Raw genomic sequence first — 20,882 nt, forward strand, 5'->3', positions numbered from 1 at the left:
TTTTATGGTTCCACGGAGCTGCAAACTGGATGGTCCCACTCTGACCTCTGGGCTTCCTGGCTCCTGGATCTCTAGGGAGGTGCTAATCTAGCCTTTGCCTGAGCCTATCCAGCAAAAGCCTCCCTGCAGGGCTTGGGCGGAACGGGTCCCACGGGATCAACAGGGCGAGGCTAGCAGTTATGGCTGCTCTAAGTCTTGCCCTCAGAGGTTCTGCTTCTCAGTGTCCCAGTAATCGCTGCAAGCTCCTCGGAGAGAAAGCTGCCCTCGGGTTCTGACCGATGCCAGACAGTCCCACTTCTCCCATATGAGTCTGGGTCCCTAGAGACTCGCCCGGAACTGGAGCTCAGAGCCTGAGACTCCCTCCCGGTTGAAAACGACAACCGTGCCCTCAGCCGCCAGCCCGCTCTGCATGCACTCCGCACCTTCGTATTTTCCTTCTGCACTGCGCCTCCTCTGAGTCTCGGTATGCTTTTCTCTTTCCTTCTAGTTGTAGAATTTCCACTAAGCCAGCCTTCCTGTGGTTCTGGGTGATGTCCTTTCCATCTTTTAGTCGTATTTTTGAAGTGGTTGTTCGAGGCAGCAAACTCCGGTGTTTACCTATGCCGCAATCCCATCAATCTTGTTTATCATTTCAAAGAACCAGCTCTTCTTTTTATTGATCTTTTGCATTTTTTTCTCTAGGTCATTTATTTCAACTCTGATCTTTATTATTTCCTTACTTCTGGTCACTCTGGACTTTTCTTGTTGCTGTCTTTCTAATTCTTTAAGTTGTAGAGTTAGATAATTTATTACAAGTTTCTTGTTTTTTGACGTTAGCCTGTAATGCTATGACCTTCCCTCTCAGGATTGCTTTCACTCTGTCCCATAGATTTTGGATTGTTGTGTTTTCACTGTGATTTGTTTCCAGAATGTGTTTTATTTCTTTTTTTGGTATCTTTGGTAACTGATTCATTGTTTAATAGCATGCTATGTACTCTCTATGTGTTTGATAGTTTTTTATTGTTTTATTGCAGCTGATTTCTAATTTTATGCCATTGTGATCTGAGAAGATGCTTGATATGATTTCAATCTTCTTGAATTTGGAGAGACTTTTCCTGTGACCCAACATGTGGTCTATCTTTGAAAATGTCCCATGTGCTTGAGAAGAATGTATATTCCATAACTTTGTGGTGAATTGTTCTGAAGATATAAATTAGTTCCATCTGATCTAGTGAGTCATTTAGAAGTGCACTTTCCTTGTTGATTTTTTTGTCTAGAAGATTGATCCAATTTATGTCAATGGGGTATCAAAGTCCCCTACTATGATTATATTGCTGTCGATCTCTCCCTTGATATTCCCCAGAAGATTTTATTTATTTGGATGCTTCTGTATTGGGTGCATATATGTTTACCACAGTTATAATCTCTTGTTGTATCAATCCCTTTAGTATTATGAAGTGGCTTTCCTTATCTCTTCTTCTGGCCTTCAATTTGAGGTCTATTTTGTCAGATATAAGTATTGCTACCCCAACTTTTTTTATTTCCATTTGCCTAAATATTTTTTTTTATTTCTTCACTTTTAGTCTGTGTGAGTCCTTTGTTCTGAAGTGTGTATCTAATAGGCAGCGTATATGTGGGTCATGTTTTCTTACCCAATTGGCTATCCTTTGTCTTTTGATTGGAACATTTAATCCATTTACATTTAAGGTTATTATTGATAGGTATTTGTTTGTTGCCATTTTTATTCTTGATGCTTGTGTTTCTTCCTCCCTTTCTATTTCTTCTTTTTACAACAGTCTCTTTAGCATTTCTTAGGTTGCTGGCTTGGTGGTAATAAACTCCATTAGCCTTTTTTTTTTTTTGTCTGTGAAGCTCCTAATTTCACCTTCAATTTTGAATGATAGCCTTGATAAATAGAGTATTCTTGGATTCAGTTCCTTGCTTTGCATCACTTTGTATACTTCATTCCATTCTCTGCTGGCCTGATGTGTTTCTGTTGAGAAATCAGTTGATAGTCTAATGGGGGATCCCTTGTAGGTGACTTTCTGTCTCTCTCGCAACCTTTAAGATTCCTTCTGTCTTTTATGTCTGCCAATTTAATTATCATGTCTTGGTGTGGGTCTTTTTTGGGTTCATCTTGATTGGGACTCTGCATGCTTCTTGGACTTGTGTGACTTTTTTCTTCCCCAAGTCTGGGAAGTTTTCTTTCACTATTTCTCCAGATAGGTTTTCTATACCTTGCTCAGCTTCCCCTCCTTCTGGCATCTCTGTTATGCAGATGTTGATTTGTTTTATGTTGTCCCAAAGTTCCCTTAGACTCTCTTCCTGCTTTTTATTTTTTTCCAGTTGTTCCTCTGCTTTGGTGATTTTTTCTACCTTTTCTTTTAACTCACTCATTTGATCCTCAGATTCTTCTAGTCTTCTGTTGAAACCTTCCATTGTGTTCTTTGTTACAGCTATGTCATTCTTCATTTCCTCTTGATTGTTATTCATGTTGGTGTATTTCTCATTCGCTCTTTATAATTTTCGTTGAGTTGCATGTAATTCTCATTAAGGTGATTGGGCATCCTTATAACCATCACGCTGAATTCTTTCTCTGAGAAATTACTTGCCTCTATTTCATTTCATTCCTTTTCTGGTGATTTATCCTTTTCTTTCCTCTGGAGATTGTGTTTTGTTGTTGTTGTTGTTGGGTTTTTTTTGTTTGTTTGTTTTTGTCTCCCCACTTTTGCTGTCCTGTACTTATTTCTGTGTTTTAGATCACACTGCTATGAGACCCAAATTTTGGGGAGTTCGTCCAATATAGTAGGTGTTTACTGGGACCCAGTGTTGCAGTCTTTCAGATCTGGGTGTTCTAGGAAAGCCCCCTGCTTGAGTTATTTGGGTTCTCATGATGTAGTTGGGTCTTGAATGTTGTTGTCTGTTGTTGTCCCATTTGTGGATGGAGTCTCCTCACAAGTTGCCTGACTATGTGACTCAACCCCAACCTTGTGCAAGCTGTTGTGGATGTGCTTGGGGTCCCAGCTTCCATGGCAAGGTTTGCCTGAGGTCTCACTAGCATGCAACTTACTGCAGGGTTCTGTAGCCCGCTGCCAGAGTGGCTCACTACTCTGGGACTCACCGCAGGGTCCTGGAGCTCATGGACAAGGTGATGCAACTCATTGTGGGGTCCCGGAGCCCATGACAGGGTGGCATGTGACTCTGTGACTCACTGCAGGGTATCCCAGAGCCCGCAGCTGAGGTAGTGTGACTTTGGCTGGGGTGCTGTGCACTATGTGAATCACTATGTGGTCCCAGAGACTCCAGATGGGTTTCAGTGGTCCCAGACTCCACAGCTGAGGTAGTGCAACTCTGGCTGAGGTAGCATGCACTCTGCAAATTACTACACAGGCCAGAGTGGTTTTCAAGGCCAGTCTGGGTGATGGTGAGTCTGTGTTTCTAGACTTGGCTGCTCTCCCCTTCAAGATGGAGTGGTTTCTGTGCCAGAGCCTCGCTGCCTGGGCAGTGCCTGTGGTGGTAGCAGAATCTCTCTGTCCAGGAGTGCCTCATCTGCCAGCCCCAAGACTTCTATGAGATCTAATTGTCCCTCATTCACACCCACACACAACCACCATGCACATCTGCACACTCCCCTCTCACTCTCTTACTCACTCACACTGTCTCTCTCACTCCTGTCCTGCTGGCTGACATGTTTTCTCTCTGTTTCCTTAATTTTTTATGTGTCTTGAAGTTTTATGTTGATTTTGAATTTGAAGTAGTAGTTATCTCTTCCAGTCTTTACTTGTTGCCTTCAATTGGGAGACACTTTACTTTGATCCTGCTTATTTCTGGGTCTTTCACCAATCTTATATAAATACTAGAGGCCTAGTGCACTAATTCGTACACCAGTGGGGTCCCTTGGCCTGGCCTGCGGGATCAGGCCAAAACCAGCTCTCCAACATCCCCTGAGGGGTCCCAGATTGTGATAGGGTGCAGGCCAGGCCTAGGGACCCCACCAGTGCACGATCAGGGCTGGGGAGGGATGTGGGACGTTGGCCAGCCAGGGAGGGACCGTGGGAGGGCTCCAGAGTGTGTCTAGCCCATCTCACTCAGTCCCGATTGGCCGGACTCCAGCAGCAAGCTAACCTACTAGTCAGAGTGTCTGCCCCCTGATGGTCAGTGCATGTCATAGTGAGCAGTTGAGCGGCCTTAGCATATCATTAGCATATTATGCTTTGATTGGTTGAACAGATGACCAGATGACCAGACACTTAATATATTAAGTTTTATTATATGGGATACTTGTCTCATGTGTCTTTCTCTCTTATCACAGAATTGCTAAGCCTGTATGTCTTTTTTTGATCTCGAAATTTATCAGGCTGGCTTCTGGAATTCTTTTATTTCCCTAAAAGTGGCACTTCAGCTCAAGTTTGTGGTTTCTCCCTTGACCACAGACCATAGTCTATTTTCTTCACATGCTTCCTATTTACTGGAGCTTGCTCTTGTCACTGTATTTGTGAGCATGTGTTAGGAGCTGGCTCTAGTGTGAGAAGAGGTGTGGGTTTAACATTTGGAGCATTTGAAGTGCTCACAGTTTAGGTGGATTGGACCGTCCAGTGAAGATTCCCAGTGGCCCTTGGGTGAGAGCTTCCTGCTAGAGCCATTTTCTGCTTATAATTGAAAATTTTAAGCCATTTGTACTTAATGTGATTACTGCATCAAATCACTTACTTCTGCCATTTTACAATTTTTTTCTCCATGTCTCATACCTTTATTCTGTTTCTTAAATTCTTCTTTATAGACTTACTTTGTAATTGATTTTTTTTTCTAGTGTCCCTAGCACTGTGCCTTGTCAGAGGGTGTTATGGAAAATTTCTGTGCCTATAAATGCTTTGGAATAAAGCCCTCTGGGAAGCTATCCTTCCCTGGTTATGCTCCAATTTTGATAGGTTTTGCACTGCCCTTTGAGGGATTTGCCAGACATGTTGAGGCCTACAACCACAATATTTTTAGAACAAGGTTCATATTGTTCCCTCTTTATTACCACAAAGCAGATGATTCTTACCCAAGTCTTTCCCTCATTGCTGTAAGTTCTACTGGGTTCAAAACCTATTCAAAAGTTAATTCTGATCACTTTTGCAATCTCATTAGTTGATTTTATGAGGGGACATAACCCCAGAGTTGGTGACTCTGCTATTTGCACTGTCCCTTTTTATCATTGACTAGAGGCCCAGTGCATGAAATTTGTGCGCTCGGGAGGGGAGTCCCTCAGCCTGACCAGTGCCCTCTCCCAGTCTGGGAGCCCATGGGGGATGTCCAACTGACGGTTTAGGCCCACTCTTTGTGGGGAGCGGGCCTAAGCCAGCAGTCAGATATCATTAGTGCTGCTGCCACTGTGCTCACCAGCCCTGAGCCTGGCTTCTGGCTAGGCAGTGCTCCCCCTGTGGGAGCTCACTGATCACTGGGGGCCAGCTCCTGCATTGAGCGTCTGCTCCCTGGTGGTCAGTGTGCATCATAGCGACCAGTCGTTCTGCTGTTTGGTTGATTTGCATATTAGCTTTTTATTGTATAGGATTTTTCATAGTTCTTTATAATATGGGTATTAATGTGTTATTCTTATTGTAACTATTTTTCTAGTTTGTTGTTTTGTAATCAGAACCAAGATTCCACTGCCTGCTGCCATGAAAACCAAACTCCTGAGACATATGCTGGTGAAAAGGGAAGAGCTTTATTTTATTGCTGGCATCTTGAGAAGATGGGGACTCTTGTGCAAAGCCCATCCTAGCATTTCAGTGCAGGCAGGGGTTTTATAGGGAGACAGAGGGTAACCCAAACAAAGAGATCAGGAGGAGGGGCTATGGACATGCAGTGTCCTTGCTGGTCCTGATATAGATTGCTAATGTCAGTATACTGGAACTGGTCAGTATTAGCCAAATTCCTGAAGTTGAGCTATCTGTGTCAACCAAAGTCATGGTCAAGATAATTTCTTCTTTCTCTTTATTTAGTTAATAATTTTTAATGTTGACATTATTGTAGGTGTCCCCCCTTTTCCCACCTTTGCCCAACTCCACCCACTCTCACCTCCCCCTACCTTGGCCTTCACCAAACTATTATCCATGTCCATGGAGTATGCATATAATGTTTGTTAGTACATTTTATTCTAATTCAGTTTCATGGTTAGTCAGAGTATTATAAAGTCTTCATTCCCTGTTAGTTTTTGTTTTAATTTTTGTTCATGGAGTATTTTTTATTATATTTATGCTCTTTATGTGTGTTTTTTATGTTACTAACCAACTTATAATGTAAAATTGGAAACTCCAAAGGCCTAGTACATTTTCAGAAGATCAAAAGAACTCAGTAATATGCTTTTCCTCTACCTTTCTGCAGCCTAGTGTGTCAGAAATAAAAACTGGTTACCTTTCCATCATCATGGATCCTGAAGAGATGCCCCTTGACCAACAGTGTGACAGGCTTCCTTATGATGACACTAAATGGGAATTCCCTAGGGACCGGTTACAATTAGGTAAGAAAAAAAATCTCTGTTATGTCACCCTTCCATATTTCTTTCACAATAGAGCTACAAAATCACTGAGTATAAAGCCCAAGAAAAAGCAATGGCTTGAAATCCAAGATGCACTTAAATCTAAATAAAGTAAGATGTGTTTCAAAGATGGCAATGTGAATAACAAAATAAAAACTTAGGGGAGCAGAATGACATTGCACACATAGCATGCAATTGGGTTATTTTAGATGTCCAAACTGGGAGACCTTAGCCAAGGCAAGTCACCTAACTTTTCTGAGCTCCTTTCTTCCATTATAAAAGGAAAACATTAATAATTATAGGTGTCTAATTTATATTCTGTTGCTACTTTGAGCATGTGGTAAGGTAACATTAGGGAGTGTGTTTTACAAATTTGAACACCTCAAAAAATGAAGGTATTGGTTTACAATGGAGTCTTTTAAAAACAATTTGACTTGGGATCCAGAGTCCTTTCAATAAGATAATATAATGAATGCTCACAGAATGGTACCAAATATTCCAGTAACTAATATGCTTCCTAATGAAGTAGATGACCAGGAGTCTTGATTAAAACCTTATTAACAGGTTTGTGTTAACAACTTCACCTAAAGAACTTGTTTGTGTCGATAGACTATCATAAATCTGCTCCAACCCACATGATCCTTACTGTCAATGGCTGGCATGGGGTGGCTCTTTATTCACTTATTCCACACATATTTATTGGTCACCTACCATATATTAAGCATCATTCCAGGTGATGTGGAGATAGCCATGAACAAAACAGACTTCACAGAGCTCATATTCTATGGGGAGAAATAATAAATATTCCAGCATAATATTATCTAATCATAGCGTTACAAAGAGTAATAAGGCAAGTTCAAGTAATGTAAAGTTACAACATTTCTTTTTTCACATGGGGTAGTCTAGGAAGACCTCCCAGATAATGCTGACTCAGAAATTATGTTGCCCTCATAAAAGCAACCAACTTTTCATTTTTCTCTGGGGTCTTTCAGTGGCTATTACTTATTTTCATTTGTTGCTTCCTCAGGCAAAATTCTTGGTCATGGTGCCTATGGTAAAGTGGTAGAGGCTTGTGCGTTTGGCATTGACAGAGCTTCAACTTGCAAAACAGTGGCAGTGAAAATGCTGAAAGGTAATGTTTATATTCCTTTGGAGGCCATGGGAAGACATTTGTAAGGATACTTGTGGTCAGGTGGAAAACGGGACTGTAAAAGATACAGAATTAAAGTAGTGGAGGGAGGTAATTACAACTAACTTCCACCTTCATTTGACCAGTATTTGTCATGGAAAACTCAGCCATGGACATGAGCCAATCATCATGGAACCTTGTGTGTCAGCCAATTTGTTCTTCTTTTGGGTTCAACCACATAAATACAGAAGTAAAGACCTAAGGTTTTTAGTTGTTGGTAAGGCCAATATGAGTCAGCAAATGTATTTGGCCACCAGAATTCCTACATGGTCTTTCACTGCATCAGTAGAAGTAAATGATATAGAAATGTAAATGATGTTTCGATAAATTTCCAACTGGATTCTGCATTGGTTGGGCCACATAAGCTTGTAGTGTAGCTCCTATCTTGAATAGATAAATTTGTGTATATTTAAACACCCTAATGTGATCCAATCCATGTCCTGACTCCACACAGGAAAATGCTTAAATCAAACTTGGCCAGTTCACCAATTACCTTTTCCAGGATAGTAATGCAGAAATAATTTATCACAAAAGAAATAGCTATCAAAGAATATATTTTTCAAAAAAGTAGAAAAGTAGTTAAAGCTGTTAGTACATAAATCTCAGCATCCAGGCAGGCTAGTGCACATGAAGATATTATTATTTCATTTATAATATTGTTTTGAAAGCACAAAAACTGATCATTGTGTTATGGATATTTCTGCCAGGATTCTTTAGCATTAAACAGGATCTCCTATGCTCCTGCAACCTCTCCCAGGAGAAACAATTCTTTTGTGCATTACTGTGTTTATTTCAAGCAGATTGTGCAACTTCCAGTGAGTTTAAGGCTTTGATGTCAGAATTGAAGATCCTCATTCACATTGGTCACCACCTCAATGTGGTTAACTTGCTGGGTGCCTGCACCAAACCTGGAGGTAAGGAGTCGTCCATACCTGGCCAGAACATCCCTCTAAGGGTCAGAGCACTCAAACACAAGCTGTGCCCTGATTTAGACAGGCCTCGATGTACTGTATGTGAGGTCTTCTAACTTAGAGACTCCTCGTAATGCATGGGATTTCCAGAACCCATGTTCTTTGACCCCTGTTCCTAGAAATACTGTACAATATATAAAGGGATTGGATATATCTCTAAAATTCTTGCCAGCTTGGACCTCCAATAGAATCTTTGACACATTAGTTGAAGAGAAAACATTTGTGTGCTAAGGAGGTATGCAAACATATTCAGGGAAGGGGATTCCATAAACCATCTTCTGATACCTATCTTAGCTTTCACCTTCTTAGGTTAACACCATAGCCCGAGAAGGAGTTTCTCCCACTTAGTCAGTAAGAAATTCTACAACCCCTGTCTGTTTACAGATTTGAAGTCATTCTCTCAACTACACCAAAAGCCATTTAGTTGTTCCTCTATTACTGTGCTACTGAAAAGTTGTCTCTTTCATCTAATTTTATTTTAAACATTTTATGAGTCCTTCTGATTTTATCTGCGGTACTAAGCAAGGGGTTTGGAGAGTGTAGCGGGACCATGGTGCTGTGCAACTACACAAAAAAATACAAGAGGCCTCCAGACCACATATAATTTGTGGTTATGGGCAAGCACAGAGAAAATGTAGGCTATGGCAATCCTGCAGACAGTCTTGAACCATGGAGTAACACGATGACAGTTGAGAAATGCATTTTAGCAAGATAGTGGTGGTGGGGTAGAATAACAGTGTGGAGGATAGAAACAGGAGCCCCAGTTACTAAATGGAAAAACTATCCAGCTAGTTGGGTACTCATTTGCCTTCATCATTGGACTGTTAGCTACATGTGGTCAGGTGCTCTGTCATACTCATTTCTATGTCCTTCATGTTAGCCAGCCTACAGAACACCACAGTAAAGTCCACTGTGCTTTATTGGCCTTATTTTCCCTCTTCTGCCAAATCTTCCCGCAGCCAACTCTCAGCCAGGCAGCTGTTTCTGGGATAAATCACCATTGTATTCAGCACAAGTATTCAGTCAACTGGTTTATACCTAGAGAAATCCTGTGTGAGTCAACAGGTTACCAGGACAAGACCAGCCCAAGAGTTGGCTACCCTTCATATTTCTGGAAAGATGACTATGGTCATTACTTTTGGTAGGTCCTCTGATGGTCATTGTAGAATTCTGCAAATATGGAAATCTGGCCAACTTTCTGAGAGGGAAGAGAGGAGATTTTATTGCTTCCAAGGTAGGTTTCCCCAACTGAACTCTACAATCTATTTTTATTTTTAATACTATCTGAAGATTTTCTAATTATAAAAGAGAGAGAAGAGTGGGAAAGCAGAGGGAAAAATACTACTGGTCAGGGGAGGTAGGGTATGCAATTATACATCTAATACAGCCTTGAACTCAATGACCTCTTCAGCATTCTCCTGGTGTTGGCTGAAATTATGTCATTGGTTAGTGTCACCCTCAGTTTAAAATATTATATCCAGAGTAGTTAGATAGCCCAATTCCCTTTATGCTTTTATTCTTTCATAGCCATCAACTTGAGCTCTCTGATATTACATAAAGCTCTGGGAGCTTCATGAAGCACCTAGACTGGCTCTGGGAAAAATAAATTTTTAAAAATTAAATGTTAGCGTGACAAGATTTCAAGTGTACCATTATAAGACCCTTTCATTTGGATAATTTCCAGCCCTGAGGAAATGGTCAGGGGCATATGTCACCAACATGTCAATATTCCCCTCTTTTCACTTTCCTACTCTCTGTAGATGGACATGCTGCCACTGACCTTTTCTCTGGGGGACGGTCAACTGCCTCTATTTCTCAAAGTACTGCAAAGCACTGTGCCATTCACTGCTTTATTTATAAAAATACCTGACTTTTTTTTATGAATTCAGAAAAGAGCCCCCAGAATCCAGGGTGTCATCTGACTTGGTATTCTGAACCCAGCTAGCAATTGGTTAACTCAAACCATAAGTTCTTCCTCTACTCTAATTTTAGCATTACGAGGAGTAATGGTAATTAAAACGAGAGGGTGTCTTCTTTTTATGACATATGATCAATTTTTAAGCACAGAGCTCAGACACTTTTGGGGTACCACATGCCACCAAATATACTAGCCCCGTGAAAGCCTGCTGACTTGTTGGGTAAGGAAACTTCTTCAACAGCCATATCTGGGATGTTTCCTCTCACCAGGGATGAGTCAACTGACATTATGGAGCATGGAACAGAACCGTATACTAGTAGTCAGCACTCTCAGCTTCCTCCAAGACTTTCTGTCTGAGCAATTTTCTTACACCTCTTTAGACCTCAGTTTCCCTAATAGAAATATAGGGTAGGACAGAATTGATAATTTTTAAGTCTCTTTCAGCTCTGAGGATCTATTTAAACTCTCAGGTCCTTCTCAATCTGGATAAAAAGGGGAAGACTTCTCATGATTCTGACTGTAAGCCCACCCAGCTGATTAACCACCGTCTGGAGAGTGTGACTAGCACAGGAAGTTCCACCAGCTCTGGTTTCATTGAGGACAAGAGCTATAGTGAATCTGACGAGGAGGAAGAAAGTAGCCGCCACCTTCTGGGGGCCACAATAACCCACCGAATAGGTATGTGGGGTCATTTTCTGACCAACACTCAAGGCTATTAGAGGTTTGAGGATATGGTTTGGTTTGGAGAGTGAGGCCACTTCCCAGCAAGGTTATACTAGGGGTTGAGGGAGATGATCCAGAAAACCATGTCTTCCTCTGTAACTGTTGATATGCAGTTTGGAGGACATTTGTTTCTGAACTCAACTTGCACTTCTGTAACCAAACGGAAGTTGTTTACAATGACAGTCTCCAACATTGGTCTATACCTTTACAGTTTCCAAAGCACTTTCCAATAACTTATTTCCTTGAGCTTTATAACTTTCCTGTGAGATAAATAGGTATGCTTATCTCCATTTGACAGAGGAAAAAACTGACACTCAGCATAGGGATAATATAAATTATACTTAACATATACTGCCTGATAGTCAAAATATTTAACAGATGTGTAAGGTATTGACAAATGGCTGTTGCTATGTAAACATTTTACAGATATTAAAATATTTAACAAATATTGGCACAGTTAATGATTAATCAGATGCCTGATGTAGCTCTGGAGCAGGATCTTGGGGTATCTGGATCATGGTAAAATCTGGGCAGGGATATGATAACTGCAGTGGAGAGGGCACTTGGAGAGCTTGTAAGAATAACTATTCACCAATAAATATAGAAATATTTTAAAGATAAGCAACAATTATAGGTTCACCAGCATGTACCATCTCAATATTGATCTGGCTCAGCTAAGAGTAGGCTCAGGTAGCCCACTTCTTTCCATGTTACACTACACACCTAGTTTGGACTGACAGGTTAAAGCATTCACTTTGAGTTACACTTGTCTTATTCTGCCTGACACTGGCATCCACTGGTGCCCCTGATATTTATGGTTCTGTTCCTCTTATTTTACTTTTGGTCACAAATAAACTGTGTCTGGATTCAATGCATGATGGGCCATATACTGTCCTGTGAATGAGAAGATTGGGGTTTTATTACTGGCTCTACCACTGATATAATTTGTGACCTTGGATAAGTTAAATCTCCTCTCTAGGCTTTATTTTCTCTATTTGTAAAATTACAGTAGAGACCTGGACTAGAGTCTTTGTAAAAGCTCTTATAATCCTAATATATTATAATATAATATAATCAGAAAGAGCAGAAGGAATTTCTGAACTTTGCATCTATTAACCTAAATTGGGGGAAAGTGATCTAGCAAAGAGTGTGCTATATAGTGACCAAGCATTGTGATTTTAAAAACTCAGACCTGTCCTGGCCATGAATTATGGGAATTTTTTAAAACTTTCCAAACTTTGGCATCCCATATATATCTTCCAGATTATTCTTGCACCCAGAATTGGCAACAAAATCTGGAAAAATCATGTATTCAATTTTTGGGGGGGATGGGGTGGGGAAGAGAATAGTCAAGGTATGAGCTGTTGAATCCCTGAAGATAATCTTATAGATTATTTTGATTCAGAAGAGTATATACCCATCATTTAGAAAAACACAGGAGGTCATAGTAGAGTAAGGTCAGTCAATGTCCTGTTGTCAAAAATCTTGGCCTCCATTTTACAACTTTTTATGGAAGGCAGGTCTTTCTTTTTATCTCTTCCCTACTGCTATTTCTACAGACTTGTGGGGAAGTTTTCAACCTCTGGCCTTTTTCTTCAACCTTCTTTCACTTCTCTAGATTCAAATAATCTCGACAAGCACCCCCTCACCTTGGAGGACCTGATCTGCTATAGCTTCCAAGTGGCCAAAGGCATGGAGTTCCTTGCTTCCAGAAAAGTGAGTGTTTATTCTTCTGTTTCTTTCATTTTTACTATTTATGGAGGTATATTTCCGTGATACCAGTAACCATAAATAGCTTTTTAAATAGTGCACTCTTATGCTTGTTTGTCTTCCTTTTTTGAATTGTTATTTGATTAATTCATATATGTTCACCCTACAGACAGCTACTCATCTGCCTACCTACAGTTGTTAGGGACTTACTTTTCAAACTCCAATCTGAGAGATGGCTGGAATATTTCATTCCAGTAGTGCAGGTTATTATATATTGAAATAAACATTTTCAGCAAATATCTGTTGATTGCTTATTATGTTATCTATGCTAACAGCTGGAGATACAGACATTAAAGATACTAATTCTTTTTCCTAAGAATCCACTTATGTAGACAGATACTATATATAACAAAATAGGTTGGATCCTATGAGAGAAGTATGAAATAAGTGCTTTGTGACTATATGGAAGGAAGTCTAGATAATTTATTGTCTTCTCAGAGGACTTTGTATTTAAGCAATATCATGATGGCTTGAACACAAGGAAATTTTCTATAGTTCTCAAGACTAGAGCATAGGATGCATGGAGGTGTGGGGATGAGAAACTGTAGCTAAACAGAGAGCTTGACATTGATTATGAAAAGCTTTAAACATCATACAAAGAAATGTGAACTTTGATGGTTTCCAATCACCACAAAATAAAAGTTTTAAGTAGGAGCACACTCAGGTTTGTGTTTAAGGAACTGGACTTTGGGACTAGAGTGGACTATTGAGTAGTTCATGGGGCTAGACTGGAGGCATAGGTAACAGTTAGATCACCATTGCAATGGTCCCAATGAGGGAAAGGAAAGGTCTCTGTGACCCATATTACTAGCAGTGGAATGCATTGGAAAGAATAGATTTATGTTCCAGGGTTCAAAGGACAAAACATATTAGTGTAGCCAAATGGGAGAAACCATTCCATGTAATGGAGATTCTGCCCACCCAGCCAAATTTCAGAACAGACCAACTCATCAGTCTCTCAGCAAATTTTAGCTTGATCACATTTTCTCAGGCTGAGCACTTCTAAGACACTTTCCTGTCCTGAATTTTCATGCCTTTCCCCTCCACACTCAGTACTCAGCATGTCTCCTTGCTGAGAATCGGTAAACCTGCACCATCCTAGGGCCTAGCAATTATCTGAGCCACATTTGTCTCTTTTCTTTAGTGCATTCATCGGGACTTGGCCGCTCGGAACATCCTTCTAGCTGATAATAACATTGTGAAGATCTGTGACTTTGGTTTGGCCAGAGACATCTACAAAGACCCCGACTATGTCTGGAAAGGAGATGTAAGTGCAAGGTTCACTGGCACAATGCCCTAGGCTCAGGCTCTTGGGCTCTGTTGGTGTTATGGATGTTATTTTCATGGCTCTCTCCCATTTTGGTTTTCTAGGCAAGACTCCCCCTTAAGTGGATGGCACCTGAAGCCATTTTTGACAAGGTTTATACTACTCAGAGTGATGTGTGGTCATTTGGCGTCTTGCTGTGGGAAATATTCTCTCTGGGTAAGTGTATCTCTTTATGGCCATTCCCTCACCATTCCAAGTCAACACTGACTATAAGCTCAGAACTTAAAAGACCTTGGTCTGTGGATATAATGGAATCAGATAGAAAACCATTGTGACCAAGAACCAACAAAAACTGTCTCGTTCTTTTACTGATTGATCAAATTTACTGAAAAAATATTTATTGAGGACCTATTATGTGCCAGGCATTCTAAGTGCTGGGGATTCAGTGGTAAACAAAACAGATGGTAATCCCTGCCACCATGGAGCTTGCATTCTAGTCAGAATAGACTGAACATAAACAATTAACAAATAATATATGGAAAATTTTTTTCAAGTTTACAAAAACTTTAATAGTACAAATTATCCAGATTGCAGATTATCAAAAGATCATCTCAATAAAGTCCACATTAAAAAAAGGACAAAGCATAAAATAACCCAAAAACAATGAAAAGAGGAAAACAACATAAAGGAAATTCATCAACAAAGCTCTGAAACTTAAAACTGGAGACAGATGGAAATAAGACATTTATACAACGCACTCATCCACTTTTGCCTTATCTGTTCTGGGGCTTGATTTTTGATCACATTTCTTATCTTTATCATGTACCTGGCCATTTTCTTGACCCTTGAATTTTTGGTTTTCTTTTTCAACTGAGAATCTGGTCTCCTCGTCCTCCTTATTTTTCAATGTGGGGAACTTCAATTCATTGTCCTGAATACTTTGTTTTCTTTTTGAGAATGGACTTTGATCTCCATCAGCCTTTTTATCCCTGTTATTATTTGAACTATTACGATCAGGATTTTTAGAGCACATTCTCTTCTCACCCTCAGAATTTTCTGTGTGAACTCTTACTTTCGTTTTTTATTTATTGATTAAGGTATTACATATGTGTCCTTATCCCCACATTGCCCCCCACACCCCCACTCATGCCCTCAACCCCCTGGTGTCTGTGTCCATTGGTTAGGCTTATATGCATGCATACAAGTCCTTTGGTTGATCTCTCCCCCTTACCCACACCCTCCCCTACCTTCCCTCTGAGGTTTTATAGTCTGATCAATGCTTCTCTGTCTCTAGATCTGTTTTTGTTCATCAGTTTATGTTGTTGATTATATTCCACAAATAAGTGAGAGCATGTGATATTTATCTTTCTCCGACTGGCTTATTTCGCTTAGCATAATTATGCTAGTTAAGGCAGTGTGAAGAAAACTTAGAAGAGAGTTAGGGAGTGTTGGGATGGAGCAGAACATGGATTAAATTTTAAATTGGGTGGTTAAAGAGGGCCTTACATAAAGTGAAATGCTTCAGTAAAGACCTGAAGAGTGAATAAACGAGCCACAAACCTATCTGGGAGAAGAAATTTTTAAGCCAGGGAAATAGCAAATGGAGTGTGCCCAGTAAGTTTAAGGATCAGGCAGGAGACTACTGTGGCTAGAGTGGAGGAGTAAGAGTAGCTGGAGGTGAGGTTAGAGACGGAAAGAGGTAAATACATCAGACAGGGCTTTGTTGGCACAGAGAGATTAACTTTTTAAAAAATGTACTGTTGGCACTATTACAGACATCTTCCTCCCATCCTTTGCCCACCTCTCCTTTAAAAAGACTTTTCAAAGAGCCAGAATTTGATCCCAGTCTATCTGATTCCCAAACCCCACTTTTAACCACCATGCATACTGCCAAGCTTACTCAAGCCATATGTGGTGTTAGTGTTTCAAAATCCTATGGAGCCCTGAAGAATGTTGCACAGCAAAACTTGAAACCAGTCCTCCAGACTCCCAGTCCCACATTCCTGATACTTGGAAGAAAACCTTCAAAGATTTTAGGAAGCCTAGAGATGATGTGATACAGGCTTTTTAAAAAGAAAACAATGCTCTGACATGTATTAGTCTGCATCCCACATCATGACCCTGAATCAAAGGCTTGTCTGTGGTGCCAAGGGATTTTTAAAAATATATATTTTTATTGATTTCGGAAAGGAAAGGAGAAGTAGAGAGAGATAGAAACATCAATGATGAAAGAGAATTGTTGATTGGCTGCCTCGCTTGCAACCTTGGCATGTACCCAGACCAGGAATCGAACTGTGACCTCCTGGTTCATAGGTCGACACTCAATCACTGAGCCACACTGGCCAGGCCCGAGGGATTTTTATTAAAATCATCCAGGTAGGCCTGTTTGGGAGCCAGGTGCACCTAACTCTGATGATAAATATTTTCTTAAGTATCTATGTCACAATATAGATGAGGATTCAAATGTTTATAGATCACTGAGATTTAAAGTAATTGGAAGATATTTGTCTTGTCCACAGAGGCTGCTTTTGCCTTCATCTGGAATGTCTGGTCTCTCTGTCTAGTCCAGGGGTGGGCAAACTTTTTGACTCGAGGGCCACAATGGGTTCTTAAACTGGACCGAAGGGCCGGAACAAAAGCATGGATGGAGTGTTTGTGTGAACTAATATAAATTCAAAGTAAACGTCATTACATAAAAGGGTACGGTCTTTTTTTTTTTTTAGTTTTATTCATTTCAAACGGGCTGTATCTGGCCCGCGGGCCGTAGTTTGCCCACGGCTGGCTAGTCTCTGAGATGAAAAGTATTTAAGAGGTGGAGAAAGAAAAGATGTTTGAGCAAAGGGGAAACAAAACAATTTGGTTTTTACCCAAGTAACATGTGGAATCAAAAGCTGAAGCAGTAAATTAGGACAGTGTCAATAAGAAATATTGATATACCAAACAACTTGAATTTCAGAATAGGCTTCTCCATACTGGATCTTTGCTCAGAAAGGAACATCTTCCCACCACCCATCCTACACACATAGCCTTTTGAGAATAGGCTTCATTGGGAAGAAGTAAGATATTTGCTAGCACTGCTTTCTCCAAAACTTCCGGGGATTGAGAAGCACTGACTCCATGCTATCCAGTGTGCTCAGGAAAGCAAAGCAACATTTTGAGTCAGATGAATGTTAAACTGTTCTTTTAACATTTTTTGATGGAAATGTCTTGGATTACACAATTCTTTGCCTCAGTAAATTCTTTCAATCTGCTATTGCTCCTACTGCCATCCCCTCTGATACTCCTCTATTTTTTCTTATCTTTTTCTTTCACCTTTGTTAAATTAACTTCTAGCAGGATCTGAATTCCATAACCCTTGATACCCATATCCACTGATCATATTATGTCTTCGGTAACACCACGACTTTTATTTTTCTTGGTTATTTTTCTGGTAGCTGGAGTTCATAGGTTTTCATGACTATTTCCATGAACAGATCCTGTTTCTATAAGTTGAGCTAGTTAAAAGCTCAGATAAGAAGATGAACAGAATGTTATCAAATATCATCTCACTATTAAATCATAACACATGGAAGAAAACAATACTTTTTATTTAAGAAGTTTAGCATTTGTAGAAAGTACATAATGAATAGGTTAAAATGCTCCATAATTGCAAAGTATTGAACCAATTAAAGAGATTACTATTATCTCATTTAATTGTTGCAACTTCCTGTGAGCTAGAATAGACATTATTATCCACAATTTGTAGATGAGGAAGCTGAGCTTCAAAGAAGTACTGATATACCTGAGGCCACACAAAAACTAGTAGGCGCAGTTGGGATTCAAACTCTAAATGTGATATTAGATTCAATGTCCTTTCTTTTTTAAAAAAAAAATATTTTATTGATTTTTTTACAGAGAGGAAGGGAGAGGGATAGAGAGTTAGAAACATCAATGAGAGAGAAACATTGATCAGCTGCCTCCTGCACACTCCCTACTGGGGATGTGCCCGCAACCAAGGTACATGCCCTTGACCAGAATCGAACCTGGGACCCTTGAGTCCCCAGGCCGACGCTCTATCCACTGAGCCAAACCTCCTTCCTGCTCCCCACCCCCCGTTAACCTCTTTCAGCCTGCTCCAGTCTCCCCCCACCCCGCAGGCCCTCACCACCTTATTGTCTGTGTGCACGGGTTATGCATATATGCATACAAGTTCATTGGTTGATCTCTTCCCACCAATCCTCCCCTGCCTTCCCTCTGAGGTTCAAGAGTCTCTTCATGCTCCTCTGTCTCTGGGTCTATTTTTGATCATCAGTTTATTTGGTTCATTGGATTCCACATATAAGTGAGATCATGTGATACTTATCTTTCTCTGATTGGCTAATTTTGCTTAGCATAATACTCTCCAGGTCCATCCATGCTGTTGCAAATGGTAAGAGTTCTTTATCTTTTACAGCAGCGTAGTATTCCATTGTGTAGATGTACCAATGTTTTTTAATTCACTCATCTGCTCATGGGCACTTAGGCTATTTCCATATTTTAGCTATTATAAATTGTGCTGCTATGAACATAGGGTGCATATATTCTTTCTGATGGTGTTTCAGTTTTCTTAGGATATATTCCTAAAAGTGTGATCACTGGATCAAATGGGAGTTCCATTTTTAATTTTTTGAGAAAACTACATACTGTTTTCCACAGTGGCTGCACCAGTCTGCATTCCTACCAGCAGTGTACTAGAGTTCCCTTTTCTCCACAATCTCGCCCACACTTGTCATTTGTTGATTTGTTAATAATAGCCATTCTGACAGGTGTGCAGTGATAGCTCATTGTCATCCCAAAGCAATCTACAGATTCAATGCAATATCTATTAAAATACCAATGACATATTTCACAGACCCAGAACAAACTCCAAAAATTTATATGGAACCAAAAAAGGCCCCGAATGGCCACAGCAATCTTGAGAAAGAAGAATAAAGTTGGAGGAATCACAATGCCAGTTATACTACAATGCCACTGTACTTAAAAGATCCTGGTACTGGCATAAGAACAGGCATATAGATCAATGGAACAGAACAGAGAACCCAGAAATTGACCCAAGCCAGTATGCTCAATTAATATTTGACAAAAGAGGCAAGAGCATACATTGGAGCAGAGACAGGCTCTTCAGTAAATAGTGTTGGGAAAATTGGACAGGTACATGCAAAAATATGAAACCACCAATTTACACTATACACAATAATAAACTAAAAGTGGATAAAAGACTTAAATGTAAAATGTTAAACCATAAAAGTCCTAGAAGCAGCAATAGGCACCAAAATCTCAGACATCTCTTGTAGCAATATGTTTACCAATACATCACATAGGACAATGGAAACTAAGGAGAAAATAAACAAATGGGACTACATTAAAATAAAAAGCTTCTGTACTACAACAGAATCCATCAACAAAATAACAAGAGAGCCCACTGCATGGGAGAACATATTTGCCAATGATACATCCGATAAGGGTTAATCTCCAAAATATATAGGGTACTCATACAACTTGAAAAAAGAAAGACAAATAATCCAATTTATTTGTTTATTTATTTATTTTTATTTATTTATTTTAATCCTCACCTGAGGATATTTTCCCATTGATTTTTAGAGGGAGTGTAAGAGAAAGGGAAAGATAGAGGGAAATATCGATGTGAGAGAAACACATGGATTGGTTCTCTCCTGCAGGAGCCCCAACCAGGGCCTAAGCCAGGGAGGAGCCTGCAAACCAAGATATGTGCCTTTGACCGGAATTGAACCCTGAACCCTTTGGTCCTTCTGCAGGCCAATGTTCTACCCAGTGAGCAAAACTGGCTAAGGCTATTTTTATTTTTGAGCCAGCATTTGGAAAGACAGTAACATTTAAGATGAAAGTATCAATAGCAGGACCCAAATGGTGGGTCTGTGGGCTCCACTTTATTGAAATAATTACAGAAATTGGAGGAAAGCATTTTATTGTCTTCTAAGGAAAAATACAAAATAAGACAGGGTAGGTGAGGATAGCAGAGTTTCTAAACTACAAGTTTACATTTCTAGAACATACTATGTGAAGTTAAGAGACCCAAACTCATAAAATCATTTACATTAAAAATGTATACAGTTCTTTTTATGTTATATCTCAATGAAGCTGTTGCATAAAGCCAAGAGACATATGAAAAAATGTTATAAGTCACTAATCAATGTCCTTTCTTATAAAGAACACTTTCCTTGGGCCCTAACTGGTGTTGTTCATTGGATAGAGAGTCAGCCCTCATACCAAAGGGTAACAGGTTTGATTCCTGGTCAAAGTGTATACCTTGGTTGTGGTTCTATCCCCTGCCCCAGTTGTGGCAAGTGCTGGAGACAACCGATTGATATGTTGCTCTCACATTGATGTTTCTCTCTCTCTCTCTCTCTCTCTCTCTTTCTCTCTCTCTCTCTCTCTCCCCCCCTAGCTCCATTCCTTCAACTCTCTAAAAATCAGCCCTGGACGGCTTGGCTCAGTGGATAGAGCATCGGCCTGGGGACTGGAGGGTCCCAGGTTCGATTCTGGTCAAG

At 40.1% G+C, this 20,882-nt stretch overlaps 1 protein-coding gene across 1 annotated transcript in view; it reads left to right on the top strand.

Moving 5' to 3' along the window:
- Window positions 1-20,882, top strand: part of LOC102247542 (vascular endothelial growth factor receptor kdr-like) — a gene marked incomplete at its 5' end in the record, with an annotated part of 251,412 nt that overhangs the window by 102,007 nt on the left and 128,523 nt on the right. The window contains 8 exons of the mRNA XM_014539495.1: window positions 6,346-6,481; window positions 7,527-7,631; window positions 8,489-8,602; window positions 9,805-9,893; window positions 11,048-11,255; window positions 12,919-13,016; window positions 14,215-14,337; window positions 14,442-14,553. Of these exons, the coding sequence (XP_014394981.1) occupies window positions 6,346-6,481; window positions 7,527-7,631; window positions 8,489-8,602; window positions 9,805-9,893; window positions 11,048-11,255; window positions 12,919-13,016; window positions 14,215-14,337; window positions 14,442-14,553 (985 nt within the window). The remainder of the gene's footprint in view (window positions 1-6,345; window positions 6,482-7,526; window positions 7,632-8,488; window positions 8,603-9,804; window positions 9,894-11,047; window positions 11,256-12,918; window positions 13,017-14,214; window positions 14,338-14,441; window positions 14,554-20,882) is intronic.

The sequence above is a fragment of the Myotis brandtii genome, unplaced genomic scaffold (assembly GCF_000412655.1).
Source record: "Myotis brandtii unplaced genomic scaffold, ASM41265v1 scaffold219, whole genome shotgun sequence".
NCBI classification, from domain to species: domain Eukaryota; kingdom Metazoa; phylum Chordata; class Mammalia; order Chiroptera; family Vespertilionidae; genus Myotis; species Myotis brandtii.